General features: G+C 37.5%; 1 protein-coding gene across 20 annotated transcripts in view; it reads right to left on the minus strand.

Annotated features, from left to right (window-relative positions):
• FAR1 (fatty acyl-CoA reductase 1) overlaps positions 1-25,570 on the minus strand; it is a 118,917-nt gene that overhangs the window by 26,650 nt on the left and 66,697 nt on the right. For 10 of the 20 annotated variants that reach the window (XM_082341518.1, XM_082341516.1, XM_082341528.1 and 7 more), the window contains exons 12-14: positions 23,541-23,668; positions 21,302-21,404; positions 13,351-13,425 (exon numbers count right to left, since the gene is read on the minus strand). In XM_082341518.1, coding sequence (XP_082197644.1) covers positions 13,351-13,425; positions 21,302-21,404; positions 23,541-23,668 — 306 coding nt within the window. Of the gene's footprint in view, positions 1-4,462; positions 4,484-7,681; positions 10,747-11,657; positions 11,691-13,350; positions 13,426-17,250; positions 17,487-18,492; positions 21,405-23,540; positions 23,669-25,570 lie in introns of those variants that run through there. The other 10 variants (XM_082341511.1, XM_082341522.1, XM_082341521.1 and 7 more) reach the window with 8 other exon arrangements.

Below are 25,570 nucleotides of genomic sequence, written 5' to 3' on the forward strand. Positions count from 1 at the left end.
CAAGAAAATGCAACCCATAACCAAGAGTAGCAACAACAAAAACAAAATGGTCCAAAGAAACGGACTCTGAGAGGACACTGGAATTAACAGCCAAGGACTTTAAAACAGCTATTATAAATATATTCAAGATTAAAAAAAAAAAAAAAAACAGACAGAGGTAAGGCATCTCAGCAGAGAAATGGAAACTACTAAAAAAAAAAAAAAAGAACAGAATGGAAATCTAGAACTAAAAATTATATTTAAAATGAAATTTTGGGATTTCCCTGGCAGTCCAGTGGTTAAGACTCTGCGCTTCCACTGCAGGGGGCGCAGGTTTGATCCGTGGTCAGGGAACTAAGATTCTACTTGCTGTGCAGCATGGCCAAGAAGAAAAAACAAAAAACAAAGGACAAAACAAAACAAAACAAAAATTTACTGGATGGGCTTAACAGCAAGTTGGACACTACAAAACAAAAATCAGTATATTTGAAAACAGGTGAAGAGAAACTATCCAAACTGAAACACAGAAAGAAAAAGGATTGAAAAACACAGCCTCAGTGACTTATGAGATACTCTCAAGCAGTCTAATATATGTATATATGGAGCCTCAGAGGGAAAGAAAGATCAGCACAGAAAAGATTTTGAAGAAATAATGGCCAACATTTTCTAAATTTGATAAAAACTGTAAACCCACAGATCCCAGAAGAAGCTCAATAAAACACAAGCAGCATAAACATTAAAAAAAAAAACTAAACTAAAAATCCATCATAGTCAAATTGCTAAAAGAAAATAAAACTAAAGCACCCAGAGGAAAAAAGGCACATTACATATGAGGGCCAATGATAAGAATAATCACTGACTGCTCATGAGAAGCAATGGAGATCAAAAGACAACAGAATGGAGACGTTCAAGACGGCAGAAGAGTAACACGTGGAGATCACCTCCCTCCCCACAAATACATCAGAAAAACATCTACATGTGGAACAACTCCTACAGAACACCTACTGAATGCTGGCAGAAGACCTCAGACTTCCCAAAAGGCAGGAAACTCTCCATGTACCTGGGTAGAGCAAAAGAAAAAAGAAAAAACAGAGACAAAAGAATAGGGACAGGACCTGCACCAGTGGGAGGGAGCTGTGAAGCAGGAAAAGTTTCCACACACTAGAAAGCCCCTTCACTGGTGGAGACGGGGGCGGGGGGGGGGCGGTGAGGGGGAAGCTTTGGAGCCACGGAGGAGAGTGCAGCAACAGGGCTGCAGAGGGCAAAGTGGAGAGATTGCCGCACAGAGGATCGGTGCCAACCAGCACTCACCAGCCCGAGAGGCTTGTCTGCTCACCCACAGGGGCTGGGAGCTGAGGCTCTGGCTTCGGAGGTCAGATCCCAGGGAGAGGACTGGGGTTGGCTGCGTTAACACAGCCTGAAGGGGGCTAGTGCACCACAGCTAGCCGGGAGGGAGTCCGGGAAAAAGTTTGGACCTGCCTAAGAGGCAAGAGACCATTGTTTCGGGGTGTGTGAGGAGAGGGGATTCAGAGCACCGCCTAAACGAGCTCCAGAGACGGGAGCAAGTCTCGGCTATCAGCGCGGACCCCAGAGACTGGCATGAAACGCTAAGGCTGCTGCTGCAGCCACCAAGAAGCCTGTGTGCGAGCACAGGTCACTCTCCACACCTCCTTTCCTGGGAGCCTGTGCAGCCCGCCACTGCCAGGATCCTGTGATCCAGGGACAACTTCCCCGGGAGAACACACGGTGCACCTCAGGCTGTTGCAATGTCATGCTGGCCTCTGCCACCACAGGCTCACCTCTCATTCCGTGCCCCTCCCTCCCCCTGGCCTGAGTGAACCAGAGCCCCCTAATCAGCTGCTACTTTAACCCCATCCTGTCTGAGCAAAGAAGAGACGCCCTCAGGTGACCTACATGCAGAGATGGGGCTAAATCCAAAGCTGAACCCCAGGAGCTGTGCGAACAAAGAAGAGAAAAGGAAATCTCTCCCAGCAGCCTCAGGAGCAGTGGATTAAATCTCCACAATGAACTTGATGTACCCTGCATCTGTGGAATACCTGAATAGACAACGAATCATCCCAAACTTAGGCGGTGGACTCTGGGAGCAACGATATATATATATATTTTTTCCTTTTTCTCTTTTTGTGAGTGTGTATGTGTATGCTTCTTTGTGTGATTTTGTCTGTATAGCTTTGCTTTTACCATTTGTCCTAGGGTTCTGTCTGTCCGTTTTTTGTTTTTGTTTTTGTATTTTGTTGTTGTTGTTTTTAGTATAGTTTTTACTGTTTGTTAACACCGGTGAATTTGTTTTTTGGTTTGGTTGCTCTCTTCTTTTCTTTTTCTATTACTTTTTAACTTTTAATAATTATTTTTTATTTTAACAACTTTATTTTTTCTTTCTTTCTTTCTTTTTTTCTCTCTTTTATTCTGAGCCATGTGGATGACAAGGTCTTGGTGCTCCGGCCAGGTGTCAGGCCTGTGCCTCTGAGGTGGGAGAGCCGAGTTCAGGACATTGGTCCACCAGAGACCTCCCAGCTCCATGTAATATCAAACGGTGAAAATCTCCCAGAGATATCCATCTCAACGCCAAGACCCAGCTCCACTCAACGACCAGCAAGCTACAGTGCTGGACACCCTCTGCCAAACAACTAGCAAGACAGGAACGCTACCCCACCCACTAGCAGAAAAGCAGCCTAAAATCATACTAAGGTCACAGACACCCCAAAACACACCACTGGACACAGACCTGCCCACCAGAAAGACACGATGCAGCCTCATCCACCAGAACACAGGCACTAGTCCCCTCCACCACGACGCCTACCCAACCCACTGAACCAACCTTAGCCACTGGGGGCAGACACCAAAAAAAATAGGAACTACGAACCTGCAGCCTGTGAAAAGGATACCCCAAACACAGTAAGTTACGCAAAATGAGAAGACAGAGAAACACACAGCAGATGAAGGAGCAAGGTAAAAACGAACCAGACCAAACAAATGAAGAGGAAATAGGCAGTCTACCTGAAAAAGAATTCAGAGTAATGAGAGTAAAGATGATGCAAAATCTTGGAAATAGAATGGAGAAAATACAAGAAACGTTTAACAAGGACCTAGAAGAACTAAAGAGAAAACAAACAATGATGAAAGACACAATAAATGAAATTAAAAATTCTCTAGAGGGAATCAATAGCAGAATAACTGAGGCAGAAGAACGGATAAGTGACCTGGAAGATAAAATAGTGGATATAACTACTGCAGAGCAGAAGAAAGAAAAAAGAATGAAAAGAATTGAGGACAGTCTCAGAGACTACTGGGACAAGATTAAACGCACCAACATTCGATTTATAGGAGTCCCAGAAGAAGAAGAGAAAAAGAAAGGGACTGAGAAAATATTTGAAGAGATTATAGTTGAAAACTTCCCTAATATGGAAAAGGAAATAGTCAATCAAGTCCAGGAAGCGCAGAGAGTCCCATACAGGATAAATCCAAGGAGAAACAGGCCAAGACACATATTAATTAAACTATCAAAAATTAAATACAAAGAAAAAATATTAAAAGCAGCAAGGGAAAAACAACAAATAACATACAAGGGAATCCCCATAAGGTTAACAGCTGATCTTTCAGCAGAAACTCTGCAAGCCAGAAGGGAGTGGCAGGACATATTTAGAGCAATGAAAGGGAAAAACCTACAATCAAGATTACTCTACCCAGCAAGGATCTCATTCAGATTCGAGGGAGAAATTAAAATTTTACAGACAAGCAAAAGCTAAGAGAATTCAGCACCACCAAGCCAGCTTTACAACAAATGGTAAAGGAACTTCTCTAGGCAGGAAACACAAGAGAAGGGAAAGACCTACAATAGCAAACCCAAAACAATTAAGAAAATGGTAATAGGAACATACATATCGATAATTACCTTAAATGTAAATGGATTAAATGCTCCAACCAAAAGACATAGACTGGCTGAATGGATACAAAAACAAGACCCGTATATATGCTGTCTACAAGAGACCCACTTCAGACCTAGGGACACATACAGACCGAAAGTGAGGGGATGGAAAAAGATATTCCATGCAAATGGAAATCAAAAGAGAGCTGGAGTAGCAATTCTCATATCAGACAAAATAGACTTTAAAATAAAGACTATTACAAGAGACAAAGAAGGATCCAGGGATCAATCCAAGAAGAAGGTATAACAATTGTATATATTTATGCACCCAACATAGGAGCACCTCAATACATAAGACAAATGCTAACAGCCATAAAAGGGGAAATCAACAGTAACACAATCATAGTAGGGGACTTTAACACCTCACTTTCACCAACGGACAGATTATCCAGAATGAAAATAAATAAGGAAACACAAGCTTTAAATGATACATTAAACAAGATGGACTTAACTGATATTTATAGGACATTCCATTCAAAAACAACAGAATATGCTTTCTTCTCAAGTGCTCACGGAACATTCTCCAGGATAGATCATATCTTGGGTCACAAATCAAGCCTTGGTAAATTTAAGAAATTTGAAATCGTATCAAGTATCTTTTCCGACCACAACGCTATGAGACTAGATATCGATTACAGGAAAAAATCTGTAAAAAATACAAACACATGGAGGCTAAACTATACACCACTAAATAACCAAGAAATCACTGAAGAAATCAAAGAGGAAATCAAAAAATACCAAGAAACAAACACGACGACCCAAAACCTATGGGATGCAGCAAAAGCAGTTCTAAGAGGGAAGTTTATAGCAATACAATCCTACCTTAAGAAACAAGAAAAATCTCAAATAAACAACCTAACCTTTCACCTAAAGCAATTAGAGAAAGAAGAACAAAAAACCCCCAAATTTAGCAGAAGAAAAGAAATCATAAAGATCAGATCAGAAATAAATGAAATGAAGGAAACAACAGCAAAGATCAATAAAACTAAAAGCTGGTTCTTTGAGAAGATAAACAAAATTGATAAACCATTAGCCAGATTCATCAAGAAAAAAAGGGAGAAGACTCAAATCAAGAGAATTAGAAATGAAAAAGGAGAAGTAACAACTGACCCTGCAGAAATACAAACGATCATGAGAGATTACTACAAGCAACTCTATGCCAATAAAATGGACAACCTGGAAGAAATGGACAAATTCTTAGAAAAGCACAACCTTCTGAGACTGAACCAGGAAGAAATAGAAAATATAAACAGACGAATCACAAGCACTGAAATTGAAACTGTGATTAAAAATCTTCCAACAAACAAAAGCCCAGGACCAGATGGCTTCACAGGTGAAGCCACCAAACATTTAGAGAAGAGCTAACACCTATCCTTCTCAAACTCTTCCAAAATATACCAGAGGGAGTAACACTCCCAAACTCATTCTACAAGGCCACCATCACCCTGATTCCAAAACCAGACAAAGATGTCACAAAGAAAGAAAACTACAGGCCAATATCACTGATGAACATAGATGTAAAAATCCTCAACAAAATACTAGCAAACAGAATCCAACAGCACATTAAAAGGATCATACACCATGATCAATGGGGGTTTATCCCAGGAATGCAAGGATTCTTCAATATACGCAAATCAGTCAATGTGATACACCGTATTAACAAATTGAAGAATAAAAACAATATGATCATCTCAATAGATGCAGAAAAAGCTTTCAACAAAATTCAACACCAATTTATGATAAAAACCCGCCAGAAAGTAGGCATAGAGGGAACTTATCTCAACATAATAAAGGCCATATATGACAAATCCACAGCCAACATCATCCTCAATGGTGAAAAACTGAAACCATTTCCACTAAGATCAGGAACAAGACAAGGTTGCCCACTCTCACCACTATTATTCAACATAGTTTTGGAAGTTTTAGCCACAGCAATCAGAGAAGAAAAAGAAATAAAAGGAATCTAAATCGGAAAAGAAGAAGTAAAGCTGTCACTGTTTGCAGATGACATGATACTATACATAGAGAATCCTAAAGATGCTACCAGAAAATTACTAGAGCTAATCAATGAATCTGGTAAAGTAGCAGGATACAAAATTAATGCACAGAAATCTCTTGCATTCCTATACACTAATGATGAAAAATATGAATGAGAAATTAAGGAAACACTCCCATTTACCATTGCAACAAAAAGAATAAAATACCTAGGAATAAACATACCTAAGGAGACAAAAGACCTGTAGGCAGAAAACTATAAGACACTGATGAAAGAAATTAAAGATGATACAAATAGATGGAGAGATATACTATGTTCTTGGATTGGAAGAATCAACATTGTGAAAATGCCTATACTACCCAAAGCAATCTACAGATTCAATGCAATCCCTATCAAACTACCACTGGCATTTTTCACAGAACTAGAACAAAAAATTTCACAATGTGTATGGAAACACAAAAGACCCCGAATAGCCAAAGCAATCCTGAGAAAGAAAAACGGAGCAGGAGGAATCAGGCTCCCTGACTTCAGACTATACTACAAAGCTACAGTAATCAAGACAGTCTGGTACTGGCACAAAAACAGAAATATAGACCAATGGAACAGGACAGAAAGCCCAGAGATAAACCCACGCACATATGGTCACATTATTTTTGATAAAGGAGGCAAGAATATACAATGGAGAAAAGACAGCCTCTTCAATCAGTGGTGCTGGGAAAACTGGACAGCTACATGTAAAAGAATGAAATTAGAACACTCCCTAACACCATAAGGGAAAATAAACTCCAAATGGATTAAAGACCTAAATGTAAGGCCAGACACTATAAAACTCTTAGAGGAAAACATAGGCAGAACACCTCTATGACATAAATCACAGCAAGATCCTTGTTGACCCATCTCCTAGAGAAAGGGAAATAAACAAATGGGACCTAATGAAACTTAAAAGCTTTTGCACAGCAAAGGAAACCATACAGAAGACGAAAAGACAATCCTCAGAATGGCAGAAAATATTTGCAAATGAAGCAACAGACAAAGGATTAATCTCCAAAATTTACAGGCAGCTCGAGCAGCTCAATATCAAAAAAACAAACAGCCCAATCCAAAAATGGGCAGAAGACCTAAATAGACATTTCCCCAAAGAATATATACAGATTGCCAACAAACACATGAAAGAATGCTCAACATCATTAATCATTGGAGAAATGCAGATCAAAACTGCAATGAGGTTAATATCTCACAGCAGTCAGAATGGCCATGATCAAACAATCTACAAACAATAAATGCTGGAAAAGGTGTGGAGAAAAGGGAACCCTCTTGCACTCTTGGTGGGAATGTAAATTGATACAGCCACTATGAAGAACAGTATGTAGGTTCCTTAAAAAACTAAAAATAGAACTACCATACGATCCAGCAATCCCACTACTGGGCATATACCCTGAGAAAACCACAATTCAAAAAGAGTCATGTACCAAAATGTTCATTGCAGCTCTATTTACAATAGCCAGGACATGGAAGCGACCTAAGTGTCCCTCGACAGATGAATGGATAAAGAAGAAGTGGCACATATATACAATGGAATATTACTCAGCCATAAAAAGAAATGAAATGGAGGTATTTGTAATGAGGCGGATGGAGTTAGAGTCTGTTGTACAGAGTGAAGTAAGTCAGAAAGAGAAAAACAAATACTGTAAGCTAACACATATATATGGAATCTAAAAAAAAAAAAAAAATGGTTACGAAGAACCTAGGGGCAGGATGGGAATCAAGACGCAGACCTACTAGAGAATGGACTTGAGGACACGGGGAGGGGGAAGGGTAAGCTGGGACAAAGTGAGAGAGTGGCATGGACTTATATATACTACCAAATGTAAAATAGATAGCTAGTGGGAAGCAGCCGCATAGCACAGGGAGATCAGCTCGGTGCTTTGTGACCACCTAGAGGGGTGGGATAGGCAGGGTGGGAGGGAGACACAAGAGGGAGGAGATATGGGGATATATGTATATGTATAGCTGATTCACTGTGTTATAAAGCAGAAACTAACACACCACTGTAAAGCAATTATACTCCAATAAAGATGTTTAAAAAAAAAAAGACAACAGAATGATATATTTAAAGTGCTAAAGAAAACAATTGTCAACCTAGAATTCTTTTTCCAGAGAAAATATCCTATAAAATGAAGATGAAATATAGACATTTCCAGACAAAGGCAGAAGAATTCATCACCAGCAGACCTACACACACAACAAGGTATGTTAATGCTTTCAGGCCAAAGGGAAATGGCACCAGATGGAAATATGAATCTACATGAAGAACTCCAGAAATGTTAAATACTTTTTCTTAAAAGTACTTTAGAAAATACAAAGTCTTGTTTTCATTACAAGAAAAACAGCTGACTGTTTAAAGCAAAAGTATTAACAATTTATTACAGTTTATAACATTTGGAAAAGTAAAAAAAAAAAAAAGAAATAGAAAAATGTTTGGTAACAGTATCATGAAGAAGGGTAAGGGGGTAACTGGAAATATACTGTTGTTAACGTTCTTATATGTTAAGTGGTGTAACATTAATTCCAAGTAGACTGTGATAAGTAGAGATATTAGCAAGCCAAACTCAGTAGTGTATACAAAAGACACTATACCAAAACTAAATTGGGTTTAATCCTAGAAAAGTCAGGTTGTTTTATAATTTAAAGTGGAATAATTCGCTCTATGCAAATTAAAGGAGAAAAAAATAATCATAATGTTTTTCCTATTCTAGAATTGTCCTTTTCCACCCTGACATGCTAACTGTGCAACTTTCAACCAGGCCACATAGAGATGCTTAAGTTTGACAAAAGATGGCAGATATATTGCACACATGCCATGTTTCTGTTTTCTGCACCCATGGCAGACATCACTAAATGATCATGCCTCGCATTCTCTTCTGCTGAGCCTCTCTTGGGTCTCAAATTTTTTCTCAATACAGATATTAGTTATCAACTGACTGGCAATAATACCTAAGATAAAGTACGTTTATGATCTCTGGTTTGGACCAGAAGAATGAAATGTGGAATGGAGTTTTATCAGAACTCTGGGATCACTAAGGATGATAGGTTAGAAGACTAATCTTATTATTATAAATAATAACAGTAATGATTATGATGACAGTAATAATGAATCAATGCTATCAACTGCCTATCTCCACATTTCTTATATAAGAAAAATTAGTAGCAATCTGGTTTTGGATATTTGCCACTGAAAGCATTCTTGATACAGACTTGATGCCTAAATTGAAATGTGAAAGATGGGTGAGAGCAGACAAAATTTTGCAGGTAGAGGCACGTCGTGATCAAGACAAGACAGAGATTAGAACTTTGGTAGAAGAGCAAGTGGTTGAGGCATGAGGAACAGGAAAAAATGTAGGAGATGAGAATGTTCAGATCGTAATGAGCTTTAGAAATCTGTGTTATGAAGTACAAACTTTATCCTGGGTACAGTGTACAAATGGGAAGTCACTTAGGGGTTTTAAGTATGGAAACCAACATATCAGAACTGTGATTTAGAAAGATCATTCAGTTGTTGAAGGGAGCATGCTTTGGAGAGGAACCAGACTAGAGGCATGGAAATCAGTTAGGAAAATGTCATCATGATCCAGGTAAGAGAGATGTTGGTCTCTGGACCACAGCGGTAGCAATGAAGATGGAAGGAAGTTAACATATCCCCAATGTTAAGGGAATAGAATGGCAAAGATCTGGTGACTAATGCAAAAATTAGTATAAAGAGAGGGAAGAGCAAAGAATGATTCCCATTTTTAGTTTACCTGGGTGGATGATGGGGTCCATCTGATGGGACAGAGGAGGAGAGTTTGGGGGACAGGGAGAAAAATATGAGATAATTTCCATTTTTGGACAAACTTGAACAGTCTCTTCCAGAGCTGAGCTCATCTTAAGGAACGGCTGAAGGGCTCTTTATTGAGGTACTACAACTGTGACTCCACCGTCTGACAAACAACAGAACAATGTGTGTGTGTGTGTCTGCGCACGCGCACGCCTTTTTGGGAATGGGATGTATAGATAGGCGAAGACAGACTAGGTAGAAAGAGTGGGGTTTTTTTTGTTTTTTGTTTTCAGGCAAAGAATTTGCCTTCTAGATGTTGGTGGGCGGACCAAATCTGCGAATTAGCAATCGGTTCCACAGTGATATAATACATATGGAAGAGCAAGGATGATTCCCATGTAATGATGGTGTGCCCATATCAGGGACTGACAAAGGAAGTAGTAGCCAACTTGAAAAAGTGAGAAAGGCAGTGAACATTTTTTCAGGACCAATCAGTAGGCTTTATTCCACCACATTTGGGGTCCTGAACTGTGTTAGTGGAAGGTACCAGCATTGCTAAGATGTAGATGAGGAACTGTATCCAAACCGGACAGGAAACAGATGGCACACTGAGAAAAGTAACAGAGGTCAAGGAAGGGACTACAGAAGTATGAGCAGGGTTAAGGCAACAATGAGGAATGGTGAAGCACAGGGACTAGCAACAGTGGGGAGCTGCAGGCCAGGGGAGGAGACGATGGCTGGAACTCTGAGAAATGTGGAGCTGTAGGAGGGAGGCCACCCTGCAGCAGCAATGGCATTTGGTAGAGGAATGCAACCACTGCCAAACCAGAGCTCAGAGGGAATGGCTGAGGAGCAAACAGCCCTGTCCTTTCTCTCCTCTTGTCCTCTACTCCTGTCAGTGCCTCTCACGGGCTGAATCCAACTGGAAGCCAGAAGGCAAGGGAACCCAAATGTGTCATCCACAGAGGTCAGCTTGATGTGGCAAAGAGCAGCGTGGAGAAGAGAGTGGGTCTGCAGGGGCAAAGAAGAACATTCAGCAGAGGAACTTCCTTCTTGAGGGGAAAGGGTGGGGGTGGGGGGCCTCTAAAGTGAGGACTGTGAATCAGAATTAGAAACTCAAATGAAATAACCGGCAAGTTCTAACCAAGGAAAAAAGGTAAGAAGTAACTAGACTTATCTTGGAAAAAAAATAATTGAAGCCCAGGGTGGGGTGGGGGGAAGAGGGGAACCTGACAACTGGATGTGGAAACACTGTACATTCTCCTTTGAAAATGAGAAAGAGTGAGAAAGCTGTACAGAATCCCTGGCAAAGCAGACAACCAAATCTAGAGCTAAGAATCTGTGATCTAACCGTATACAAATACACGTACCCTGCAACTTGTAGTTGTAAGTGAAAACTTCCGGAAGACTTTTGATTCTGAGGAAGAAGCCTTGTTCAAAAAGGAAGATTTTAAATGTGTATGTGTGAGGGTGGGGGATGATTTCCAGAATTTGCTTCTGGATAGTTCAAGGCTTTTCCTAATTACAGGCCACCTATCAGGACTGAGGACTACAGAGCTAATGGAATGCGAAATGCTCCAGCAGCCAAGTTATATGAACAATTAGAAAAAACTGACAGTTTGCAGTTCAAATTTGTTTTATCTCTTTTAAATAAAAGCAAGAGGAGGGAAACTCCCCAAAGAATTCTTGGAACACAAATGAGGCCCAGGTCATGTGCTATAATCTCTCTACCTCAGCAAGAAGACAAACCATTGGGTTGACTACAGATCATTAGGGCAGATAAAGAGGGCCAGTTGTCTCAACATGTGGCTAATAAGAAGTCTGTGGGAATGGATGATTTGGGAACTGGCTACCTTTAAAGAATTCTTCTGCCCGCGGGTGAAGTGACTAAGTGGGACTTCTGTTCCCGTATGAGGAAATTTTGAAGGATCCTCATTTTATCCAGTGGGCAAGTCCTGTTGATTGCAGAAAAGCCACAGTGGAGAAGGGTGCTCAATTAAAGTGATAATAACATTAACACTGCAAGGTGTAAAGAGAACTGATTTCTTATACTTTTATTCAAAATGTTCAAAATTCGTATTCCTTAATGATTAAAAAAAGTGGTATCAGGGACTTTCCTGACGGTCCAGTGGTTGAGACTTCGCCTTCCAATGCAGGGGGTGCGGGTTTGATCCCTGGTTGGGGACTAGGATCCCACATGCCTCGGGGCCAAGAAACCAAAAACATAAAAGCAAGGGCAATATTGTGACAAATTCAATAAAGACTTTAAAAAATGAGGACTTCCCTGGTGGCACTGTGGTTAAGAATCCGCCTGCCAAAGAAGGGGACACAGGTTCTATCCCTGGTCGGGGAAGATCCCACATGCCACAGGGAAACTAAGCCCATGTGCCACAACTACTGAGCCTGTGCTCTAGAGCCCATGAGCCACAATTTCTGAGCCCACGTGCCACAACTACTGAGCCCGCATGCCTAGAGCCTGTGCTCTGCAACGAGAAGCCACTGCAATGAGAAGCCTGCGCACAACGAAGAGTAGCCCCCGCTCACCGCAACTAGAGAAAGCCCGCGCACAGCGATGAAGACCCAACACAGTCAAAAATAAATAAATAAATAAATTTATATTTTTAAAAAAAGACTTTAAAAAATGGCCCACATTAAAAAAATCTTTTAAAAAAAGTGATATCAGAAATGGGGAAATCACAGTATAAAATTGGAGAATATAAATTGCGTTGCATTAGTATAACTAATTCCATAATTATTCCATAGTTTTATTCCTTAGGCATTTTTGGTGGTTTTGAAGAAACAGTTACTGAACACTTACTATGTACCACACACTTTATATTCATTATATCATTTAATCCTTACAACCACGTTCCTGGGCAGGTATTTTACAAAAGTGGAAACTGAGTCTGAGAGGTTAAATGACTCATTCATAGTCACACAGCTGATAAGTGGCAGTTGATTCATGCCTAGTCTTAGAGCAAAACTAATGCTTTTTCTACTACACAATTCTGCTTCTCTGTCCTTACGGAAGTTTTGTTGTAATCGTTTTTTTTTAAATTTTAGAAGTGACTATGTACTTGTGCTCCAGTTACCAAGGAACGGTATGTTAGAAAAGTAGACATGGAGTATTCATTTACAAGAACAATTAGAATATCTGTGAGAATCCCTTTCGACACTAATCTTTAACTGCTTAGTTATTTTTATTATTATTATTATTAACATGGCTGTGCCACGTGGCTTGCGGGATCTTACTTCCCTGACCAGGGATTGAACCCAGGCCATGGTAGTGAAAGCACTGAGTCTTAACCACTGGACCGCCAGGGAATTCCACTTAGTTACTTTTCAAAACAGCAAATCCTTCATGTGTGCGGACCTTATAGGAATTAAGCCTCCTAGAAGGAATATTAGTCCAATTCCCTGCAAGAAGAATGCCAGTAATCCTGGAAGACTCACTGCAGCTGGAAAGGGAGTTTTCAAATGGGAAATGCGGAAGACAAGAGCAGAGAGAGAACTGTCAAGAACTATGTGACAAAAGGCAGAGTAGCAATGGGACCAGAGTGGGCAAACAAGCAGTAGTGACTCTCAAACAGATGAGGCTAGGTTTTACTATATTACCTGGGCTTTGTGAAGAAGTTCCAGAGCTGGAGTTTTAAAATGCCTCAAAGTCAACGTTTTCCCCTTGCATTTTTTCTGTGTTAAGAAAAAAAAGGTTTCTTTTCAGACAAAAGGGATTCCTCCTAGGATGCCCAACCTAGGGGATGGTTCTGTGTGTCTTTTTGAGATTATGCTAGTAAGTGTGCCTAGTGCCAAGGAGGATCTCGGGATACTCCAGGATCCCAGTACTGACATTTCTTGAAGAATTTGTCCTTATGCTCTGTGATGACTTAGAATTTTATGGTCTGTTAAGCAGAGTATTGATGTATATGGATACAATATGCTTGCAGGTAAAGTGCATCTGACAATTCGAGAAGTAGGAGGGTGCTCATAACACGGTATAAGTTTGAACAATACTGAAATTATACAATGCGGAAATTGAGGGTTGAAGTGATGTCAGAGCAGGGCGGGCATTTCATATAGTGTACTGAACATTACCTCTTGTGTCAAAGGGAAAAAATTCAAAAATTGGCCTAGGCCTGCAAGATCATTCTGGTGTACTGGGGAAGAAGGCAGATGACATAGCCAGGTCAAAAATGTGCCATCAGGCCATTCTACTGTGCTGCCAGATGTTACATGCACAGTCGACCCTTCCAGTGGCTTTCGCACCACTGAGCTAAGCAGATTCATAAAGCTTATCCAGAGATTTTCTAATCTAAAGCACACACGACTAGGAATCACCGCACACCAGGAATCAAGTTACCCTTCAATCTAGACAACTAGATTTCTTTGGATAAGTGTCTTCATAAAGAAAAACTCTAGAAGTAGTACAGACAGCAGAACTAGTACTTTATGATCTACTAAGAATTCAGAAGATTGTATTTAGCATGACTTTACATTAGTGGCTAGCAAAGAGCCAATCAATGCTTATCGAATAAAAGACTTAGTAAAGTTTGTCAATTGTGGAGTTCCTAACTTGGAGCATTTGCATTGTCTTTTGTTAGCATCTCTAGGTGAGGGAAAAAAATGAAATTATTGGTGCCAACTTTTATACTCCTTTTGGCAAATTCTTCTTGATTGTAAAATTTTGTATTATACAGGAAAAGGAAGCTTAGCAATTCTGGGGTTGATAGAAGGAAGGACAAACTTCATATTATCAATTAAGCTGAGACATTTATTGAGTAACTTCTATGTGCCAGGTTCCTTAAAGAAACAGGCCCTGCCCTATGGGAGAGCTCACAAGTGTATGAAGGAAACAAGGTAAACAGGTATTTTCAATCTAATGGGGTTAGATCCTGTTTTCATATAGCTTAAGGCAAACCCCCTAATCATTTCAGATTTTCTCAGGTAAAACATTCTAAAATTAGCAATACTTTCAACTGCCTGCATGCTTTGGTAATTATGCGAGGTTCCCATGACACAGGCTCTAGAACCCAGTTTTAAGGACAGAAACACCTTCTCAGTCTACGAAGAGTTGAGCACTCTCTGTGACAGCTGACTCTCCATAAACTCACAATTAATTGATATATAATATGAGCACTATAATGGGAATTACAATGGGAAAGTAAGCTAGTTGGAGGACTGTGGTAACTCGGCTGCACAGAAAGGACATACACTCGTGGTTAGTACCAGATAAAGACCAAGTAAGAAACTAGTAAGCACAGAAATGAATGTACTTACCGAGTTTACCAAAAACATAATAAAGACCTGGACAATTTCAAAGGCTATCATAGCATAGTAGGTTGTTGTTCTCTAACCATGAGACAAAAATGCCATCTCAAGATCTGGAGTTAAAAACCCAGAATGAATGGTTTGTTTTTTTTAAGGCTTTTGTTATTTTTCCAGATTCCACACACCCTCATTTGTTACTGTAAAATAAAAACTTTTGCTTTAGTTTACAAAAAACTCAGGCTCATTGCAGAAAACGTAGAAAATATAAGGGTCAAAAAGCTAGACCACCCATAATTATCACATAAGACTAATTTCTTGAACATTTTGGCATTATTCCTCTGAGGCCAGACCATTTCCTATGTATTACTATGTGTTTTGTGTCATGTTTTATATATTGATTTTTAGTTTCAGGTGGGACTTTCCAGACCTTGTCCCAGGTCCTACGAATGCACTCTACTTGGACCTTGCTGGTATCTCACGAAGACTGACTACTCAGACCAGCAGTTCTCCAACTTTAGCGTGCATAACAATCACTTGGAGGCCGTGTCAGAACAGGCTGCTGGGCCCCACCCAGTTTCTGATTCAGTAAGTCTGGGTGGGATCTGAAATTTGCATTTCTATTGAGTTCCCAGGTGATGCAAATGCTGATGCTGCTGGTCTGGGATCATACTTTGAGAATCACAGAAAACTGAAAAACAGAGAGACCAGCTGTTTAAACACTGGTGTGGCTTGTATTCTCAAAAATACTTAGTGTCACTATTTAAGTAGAATTTTTTCTCTTAAGTTGATTTCATTCAGGAAATAAGTGTAATAGGTCAGTTCACTTAAGTCCAAAATCTATTCATATTTAATAGAAATTGGTGTGCTTTGGCTAGGAGGACATTCTGAGTGTTTTTGACCACAGCCATTCCACATTCCATAGTGAATTCTGAGCATATAAAGGCCCTCGGTTGGCCCCCAATTGCCTCCCCAGCCTCATCTTCCCTTAGTCATCCTCCCCTTTGGCACCAAAATATTTCCTCATGGCTCCCCACACTTCCCTTTACACATGCCCTTCTCTGTATCTGGAACGCTTCCCTTTCCCACCATTCTTCCAATCAGACTTAAAACCACAATTCAAATACTGTATGTCTGTATGAGCTCTTCCCTGAAACACTAAGCAGTAATCACTCCTTTGTGCTTTTAGTATTTTGTTCTTTTCTTTATATGTTATATTAAAACTATGTTTACTTACCTCTGTTAAGTCATACAACCCTAAAGGGTAGGTATTGTGTCATACTCCGATCTGAACCACTGACAAGTTTAGAGTGTGTTGAGTGATACAGACAGATAAACAGATAATTGCAATATATAAAACATAGTGCCTAACCCAACAGCATATAAGAGAACCTCCCTAAATGGTCCAGAAGCACGTGTTCCTATAGTGAAAGACAGTATAGTGTGATGGACAAGTGTAGCAGGCTTTTGAGCTGGACTTACCTGAGTTCAAACCTTGGCTCTGCCACTAGCAGTGTAACATGGATAAATTACTAATGTTACACACCTTAGTTACCACACCTATAAAACATGGGTAACAGAGGTGCCCTTCTCAAAGGGTTGCTGTAAGGCACAAATGGGTTAATACATGTAAAATGCTTAGAGTAGTGCCTGGCACATAGTGAGTGCTCAACAAGTGTTCACTAATGTTATTTCTACAGTGTAAAAGGTGCGAGCTGGTTTTCCTCTCAACAACCAGAAATCAACAACCCAGTTCAGAAAAATGACAAACCTGTGAAAGATGTAACATAAAGCAGAGAAGTAGGTATTATATGTCAAAAAATTAAGTAATGATGAAATAAATATATATTCTCCTGGGATGACTATTTTAAATAAAATCCATTCATCTGTATGTTTAGGTTCAGGTGTGTTTGTTAAAAAATAAAACAAAAAAAGCAGCTCTAATACTAGGTAGAGTCATATGAGATTATCTTTGTAGTTCAAAGACCATCAAATATTAGCATTTTTACGTGTTTCAACCTAACACTTTCTAGTTACACTTTGCTCTCAAAAACTGAAGATAAGCTTTCCACAGATATATGTGAGAGAGAAAGAAAGAGAAAGAGAAAGAGAATTAGGTTTTCTGTATAACAGCAGAAAATAAAGGAATTCTGCCTCCAAAGCATCTTTGGAGGACACCTAATTCAACCCCATAAAAAAACAAAGTCAAATGTCTAGGAGAGAATCTCAAAGTAAATATTTTGAAGAGAATAATGAGGTATGCTTATATATTTTAACGAATTCAGAAAAATCTCCACTGCCTCTCTTCATCTTTTTTTAAAATTTCTTGGCCGCACCACACAGCATGTGGGATCTTAGTTCCCTGACCAGTGATCAAACCCACACCCCCTGCATCCCTGCATTGGAAGTGCGGAGTCTTAACCACTGGACTGCCAGGGAAGTCCCTTCCTCTCTTCATCTTGTATAAAAGTATAGGTATTGTATGTGATCTGTGACAAAGGAAGGGAAGGAGGGAAAGAAAGGGAGAAAGAAAAGAAAGAAAACGACAATTATAGCCTTATTTGCCCACCATAAAGATATTAAACTCATATTTATCACTCTATATTTTTCTATATAAATGTATTTTTATAGCAATCAACTTGCAAAGGAGCACGTCAAACTTAATGTTACTCAAATTTTTCTTTAATAAAGAAAAATCAAAGGAATAATTTAACAAATATGCTCAAATGACAAAGATGATTTGTTTAGGAATCTTAAGGGTAGCAGAGATGTACGCTAAGAGAGTACCATCATAAAAAAAAAGGCATTCATTCATTCTATGACTTGAAAATGTCTCAAGATAAAAATACTAATAAGAAAATATTTCATATTTCTTTTATCACAGAGACTGTAAATTTAATTAACTCATTTCTATATCAAGTTATGCAGTATACCTTCCTTTCTCTAGCTTCTCATGCAAAAGATTAGGGAGTTTTTCTCAAAATAGAGCAAGTCAGTGCTAATATTTTCAAGTCACAGCTTGGAGTCAGCCTAGAAGAGCTTGGCTAGGAAGGACATTTATATTCACCTGTACCCCAGCCTGATATCAGCTCTCTCCTTTTTTAGTTACCCTCTATTACTAATGAATGATTCCTTATACTTACTCAATAGACAAATTACAACAAATGTATTTATAAATTAATATAATATCATTCAAGGTGGAGGAGAGGAGCTGGAGCCTAATGACACCCTGGCACTGTTTTTAGAAAAACCACCTCATTCCAGCTAATAAATAAAAATAATACTTTAACAAAAAGTATTCATCCTGCCTATATGCTTCCCCTAAAATGCTGTGTAAGAGACTTAGAATTCAATAAAATTAGGATATAAAAAGTAATGAGTACACCTTTAAAAAGGTAAGAAGTATAAATGAGAACTGTTTCCTGTAATCCTAACCACATTACCTCACAAGTAATTTTCAGGACAATTATTGTAAAAATACAATAAATACTATAATGGAAATATAGGGATTCATTTATTACTTTTTGGTTTACAAACAAAGGCACCCAATAATGCTTCTATTTATTTCTTATAAAAGACTATCGATTTACATTTAAAACAAAAAGCAAAAAACCCTGAAACAGTTCCTACAGACAAGCACAAAAAAGGGAGAGATTTTTCCTCCCTGCTTCCAAGCTTTATTACGCAGATTCAGAAAATATTTATTTTATACCATCCTTAAGTCAAAGAATGTATTGCCATGCTTCTCTGTGTTGAGTTTTTGAACATATTAATGTTGCCAAGTCAAGTTTAAATACAGTTATAATGACTTCACGACTGACAAATGCATATGCCAGAATTATAAGAATCAAGGGTGAATAGGGAGAAAAAACCCAATGTTTAAAAAACAGCTTTATCAAATGAGTTAAATGAAATATTAGATTTATTTAACAGGATATCCTGTTAAAATCTGAGTTTGTGTGTAAAACACAATCAGAAAGAACTAAAAACCATGTCTAGCAAATGACATAAATACAAATGATTTCCAAAATCTTTGTTTGAGTTAAGCTTAAAGTCAAGTTGGTGAGCATTAACAATCTATATACTTTTTAAACTAATTTTAGAACTTTTAAGTTCCAGAATGACATATTAATTTATTCATTAGCTTTCTTTTGACAAAAGAATTCTAAACACACAAAATTAATGCAGTGGCCTCAGCACCCTCCCAGTTATCATTTCTTTAAGTTAGATTACAGGAACAATGACAGAGTTCAGAGACATACACCTTCCATGTACTTCACACGCCTGCTGAAGTTGTACCTGATTCTTTTGCAAGACACAAAGACAATTCATCTGATTCTAAGTATATTCAGCAGATGTGTAAAAATCATACAAATGTTAGCATGTTTTCAACACATTATGGAAATGTATTTGGAGAGATGGAGTACTCAATGTATAGGACATCTATAGTTAACTTTGTGGGCCACTTCAAATCAAAGGCATCATCATTTATTCCATTTTTAGACACTGCCATGGTCTCTCACACCTTACATAAGGTATGGTCCTAGACCAGAGACTTTAGTATCATTGCAAAGAATACATATGTATTTATATTTATATACATATTTCTTTTAAAATAATGTTTTAAAAGGTTTACTACAGAAAATCTGGCTTCAACATGGAAGCATTTTCCTTTTCAAGATTATACACCTGCATGGAAGAAGGTGGTTTCCTTTACATTTAGTTTTTTCACAATAACAAAATAAACTTCTTATACATTGCATTTAAATTGATGAAGAAAATTAAGATGTAAAGTTCTATGTAACTTTTTGTATTGTGAACTGACTTCATTAAACATATTCAAGGTACATTGTTAATGATTTAAATATAGTACAACTTGATCAGCTAAATTAGGACATGTTATGCTGATATGTTAAAGCAAATGTGTTATAACAGTAAGGAGAGTTACCTACTATTAAGATTTAAAGGGAATTATAATGTATCATTAAAATATACATCGATTTTCTTGCTATTACTTGTTTCTGTAATGAATTCCTTTCTAAAAGCTAAAACCACATGCAGAAAAAAATAAATGATATTTTTAAACTCAACAGTTTGCTACTTTATGTGGTATGTAAATAAAGTTCTTTAATTTTATACACATTATTTTATGTATTATTTAGTCTTTCTGGAAGAAATTCAGCTCTCAAGGTCAAAAATTAGTATGTGTTTACACACATATGAAAACATTTTCTTAATGCTATGACTACCTGCAAATAACATTCCTCCATAGTAATGTACTTTTAGTTTTCATTGGAAAGACAGTATAAGCCTTTTAAAGTCCTATTAATAAAATTTTAAAAGGGTAGAGAGCACAAGTATGGTGAATTCCTCCCTGCACCCACACCTGCTTGTCAAAGTCTCAAGTAATCATCCAGCTTCAAAATATGAACAAAATGTCACAGAACTGATTTTCATTTGGTCATAATGTGGTCAAGAAAAATGTATTCCTATTCTTTTTGATACTAACAGTCTTACTGAATTTTCATTTTCCTTCTAAAAACACATAGCATATGTTGACATGGATTCTCAAACTCATTTAGATCCAGTAGGGCCTCTATAATAACATATAGCCTTCTGATTATGAAAGCAACTGACTGCTTATAGAAAAATGATATGCATCAGACCTCTAATCAGAGAAAGAAAAATAAGAACGTGTCTCTCATGTCTGAGACCACTCAATAACTTACAGGATGAGGTGAAAATAGTTTGGCTGTAATTTTAACAAAACTAAAACCCACTTGAACTGATGAAAAAAATCAAACACTAAAGAATCAAATATCTACCACTTAGCTAGTATTCCTGTCCAAATAAATGCTTTCCACTGCACTAAATATTATAATTAGAAAATCACTGTATGTTAAGGCATATTTTAATTAATATGTTCCAGAATTGCACAGTTATACTGGTCAGTGTTCCTATTTCCCCACTCCTACCCTCACCCAACCCCTTTTCCCCAGGGATCAAAATGTTAAGTCATGGTTTTGGTGGCTATTATAGATTTGAGTTGGCATACCACAGTGTGTTCACTAGGTTTTTATGAGCATACGTTAAAATATTACATAAAATGTACCATAATTTACTCCACACTCTGAGTTAAGATGGTTTAATGTCTTGACAAAAGGTGAAATGACTTAAGTACATTTTACATTTTGTGCATTTAGACCACCATATGCATAGATGTTCTAATGCTAAATTCTTGTCTTCAGTATCTCATAGTGCTGGATGCTCGGAAGTAAGACAGAAACTTGTAACACAGACTAACCACAAAGTACCAGATGTTTCTTGCCATTTGTGATCTTGCGATAAAAATGCGCCAAATCAGGATCACGAGGATAGTATTGAAACCATAACGTATGTTCCTCAACCTGAAAAGCAAATCAAGAAATGTACTGGATACTATTTTCTAGAATAGAATATTGTTGGATAGCAGATAATTCATGCTCAGTTTTAATCTAATCAAAGTTCAAATCCATACTAAGCTGCAACTTATTTAAAAACTAACTAGAAGGGACTTCCCTGGTGGTACAGTGGTTAAGAATCCACCTGCCAATGCAGGGGACATGGGTTCAAGCCCTGGTCCGGGAAGATCCCACATGCCGCAGAGCAACTAAGCCCATGCGCCACAACTACTGAGCCTGCGCTCTATAGAGCCCGTGAGCCACAACTACTGAGCCTGTGTGCCACAACTACTGAAGCCCGTGTGCCTAGAGCCAGTGCTCCGCAGCAAGAGAAGCCACTGCAATGAGAAGCCTGCGCACCGCAATGAAGAGTAGCCCCCACTCTCCACAACTAGAGAAAGCCCGCTCGCAGCAACTAAGAACCAACGCAGCCAAAAGTAAATAAATAAATCTATTAAAAAAAAAAAAAAAAACTAACCAGAAGTCCTTAAATTAGAAAGTTAGCAAACATCAAACAAACCTGACTGTGCACATTCTGGACAAGAGTCCATCAAACAATGCATTACCTCTATTAACAATGAATAATACAAAGTTTTTTTATAACAGTACATTTGGGATGCAAATTTATTTATTTAACAAGTATTATTTAGCATCCTTCCATATGCCCTATACTGTGCTAGTCAGCAAGTACATTAGTAGGTAAAGCAGACATATCCCTTGCACTTCAGAGCGTCCTATCTAATCTAAAAAGGTAGATTCATCAAATACATCATCCTACAGACAAAATAAACATTTTTTGGACATCTTTAGCTGCTTACAAGTTGTCAGACAAGTGAATTTACTCCTTCAGTCCCAGGATCAAAAGCCAACTGGACAAGTCCTCATTCGTGAATGAAACATGGCACTTGCTCTATATAGGAAGACCCTCCCATTCTTAAAGAGCAACATGCTCATTATCTTGCTCATGTTTCAAAACATTTTTGATGTTTTTTAATGGTGTTAGAAAGGAATATAAATCCTTTACATATGCAATACTGTTACATAAATTCCATTAACTTCAACAGGCAGTGAAAGATATAGGACTACAGTTGATCCTTGAACAACATGGAGGTTAGGGCAACGACCCTCCAACAATCCAAGTATAACTTCACAGTCAGCCCTTCTTACCCGTGTTTCTGCATCAGTGAATTGAACCAACTTCACATTGTGTAGTAATATAGTATGTATTTATAGAAAAAATCTACATGTATCAATAAATGGACCCACGCAGTTCAAACCCGTGTTGTTCAAGGGTTAACCGTACAACACACGAACAATGGGTGTAGACAAAAGAGCTTTGAATTAGGAGTCAAAGATCAGTATTCTAGTTTGCCCTGCCACTTAATACAATATGACCTTGTCAAACACAACTTTCCTAAGTCTCCGTTTCCTCATCTATACAACTAGCTGCCCTATAAATTCTCAAAGAGTTGAAAGCACAAGAATAATAATAATGTGAAACTTTTGAAAACTGTTATAAAACTTGTATTAAAAAATTACTATGAATAAAAGAGATTACTTTTAAAACTAACTGCATCTCTGAATAATGGATTAATAGTAATTTTTCCTTTTCTATTTTCTGAGGTTTTTTTTTAACAATTAGTATGTATTACTTTTACAAGAGACTAAGGGAATAATTACAACTATTTTATAAACAAGGAAAAAAGTTCTATAGTGAATAATGTATTATTATACCTCTTTTCCTCTTCTAAAGATGTATTTAAATAGGGTAAAAGAAACGTTACATTACCTCCAGTTTAAAATATATTTTTATTTTCTCCTAATATCTTTACTTCTTCACTAGCAATAAGGGAAGATAAAAGTGATATTTAAAACTAAATTCCACCTGACTTTATTACTAATGGACAGTATAAGCTGATGAAAACAGTAAGGTTCAACAATCATAGGCTAAATTAATACTACCATAGTTACAGCCCAAAGGCAACCACTTTTCTTAAATATTGATACAATATATTATTAGCAGTGTCTCAATTTATCAGCTTAGAAAAAACTGTAATATTTCATAAGGAAGACAAGATGAAATCAAACCCATATAAAACGTACTTGTTCAGATGTTTTCTAGCTGCAGGGAGGCCAGACATTTCTTCATTCAATACGTATTTCTTAGTTCCCATACAGTAGTTCTCTATATATTCTGCCCAATGTAACTGTCGTACATCAATATTAAAAGTCTACATAAACAAAAAAATTATTGGTTACTTTCTTAGATAATTTTTTTCACAACCAGTCAAAAATTCACACTTTTTCTAAAGGCTAATTCCACATGACATGATTACAAAACATTTACTGTATTAGTTTTTTAAATGTTACTGCTATTCACAAAAAAGTTCTTATTCCTATTTCATATCGTCCATTAAACAAAGACACATTTGAGAAGATAATCTGAAAACTCATGTCAGCTTTTAAAGAGTACATGAAGAAGAAAGAAGCCTGCACCATTAAAAATAAATAAATAAACCGACAAAATCCCATTGTCCAAATAGACCTAAGTATTCCTTTTATACATGTATCAATACACCTATTTCCAGTTTCCTTCTGTCTATACTATCTCTTCTTTTTGAACATCCTGCATACCACACAGATTAATTTTCCTAGAGAAACAGCATTGACATCAAGAGATAGAATATGTTACAAAAGCTGGCTTAGGAGTTTAGACAACTGTAAGTAGGCCATCTGATGAAAAGGGTAGATAAATCTGGAAAAGAAAGCCTTACAAAAATGCTATTTCATGACAAAATAAGAGGGCTATACACTGCTCAGTGCTCCTCCACACACAATCAGGTAATTTTTTTGGTGTAACAGATTATTCACAATTTAATTTACCATCATTTCTGAAAATAGCAAGTTCTAGACCAAAAATAAAAAAGCTACCATAAATAAATCACTAAAGTACCAGTGCACTGAAATGGAGACTTGACTTAAGATATGAGATATTATGAGAAGGTCATACATATGTGCAACTGGATTCCCATAGGAAGAGTGAAAAAGCATAGAATAGAAGCAGTATCTGAAAAGACAATGGCTGGAAATTTTCCAAAAATGGTGAGACACCAAGCCAAAGATTCAAAACACACATATACCACATATACACACATATATCTATGCATATCAGAGTAAAACTGCTGAAAGTCAAGGAAAAAATTTTTTTAAAAACCAGAGAAGGCACTGTGGATTACCTCCAAAAAAACATTAGTCTGACCAACTGACTTCTGAAAAGGAGCAATGGAAGCCGAAAGACTATGAGAAGATGTCTTCCAAGTGCTCAAAGAAAGCTGCTAACATAGAATTCTATACCAGTATAAATATCTTTGAAAAATAAAAATATTCCCAGAAGAATAAAAACTGATACAAGCTGACATCAATAGAAGACACACACTAGAAGAAGTATACTAATGGGTACTCTTTAGGCAGAATGAAAATGCTTCCAGATTGAAGTCTGGAATCATTAGAGGAGGATGGAGGAAGAAATAAGAGCAGTAAAAGGACAATTATGCCAGTAAATCTATATGAATACTAACTGACTAGACTACAATAGGAATGATTGTGAGGCACATAACATAAATATAGAATTAAAAAACATAACAACATAGCAGATAGGTGTTACCCTTTGCATTATCCAAGAAAAGGTAGAAGTATCAATATTATATTAGACCTTGCTAAATTAAGAAAGGATAGTAAAGCAGCCGCAAATTAGACTGGCTTTTCAACACCAAGAAAATAAGACAAATATAAAAAGAAAGTTGTCTTTAATGTGTTGAAATCATGTAACATAATCACAAACTGAGAATTCACTACCAACATACCTACTACACAATCATATTCTTGTATTCTGGATATATTTCAAGCAGAAAAAAAATGACCCTAAAGAGAAGATCTGATAGCAAAGACACTAATAAATATATAGTTAAATCTAAGTAAAACTGAACAAAATAATCATTTCTAATTATGAGGTTTAAGTAGAGAACTAAAGTAACATATAACCATATAAGTTAATGAGGATGGTAATCAGAGCTAAAACATTTTATGGTCCTAAATATCATTAAGGAAGAGGCTATAGAAATTACTCAATTTAG

The sequence above is a fragment of the Balaenoptera borealis genome, assembly GCF_965194805.1.
Source record: "Balaenoptera borealis genome assembly, chromosome: 11".
Classification (NCBI taxonomy): Eukaryota; Metazoa; Chordata; class Mammalia; order Artiodactyla; family Balaenopteridae; genus Balaenoptera; species Balaenoptera borealis.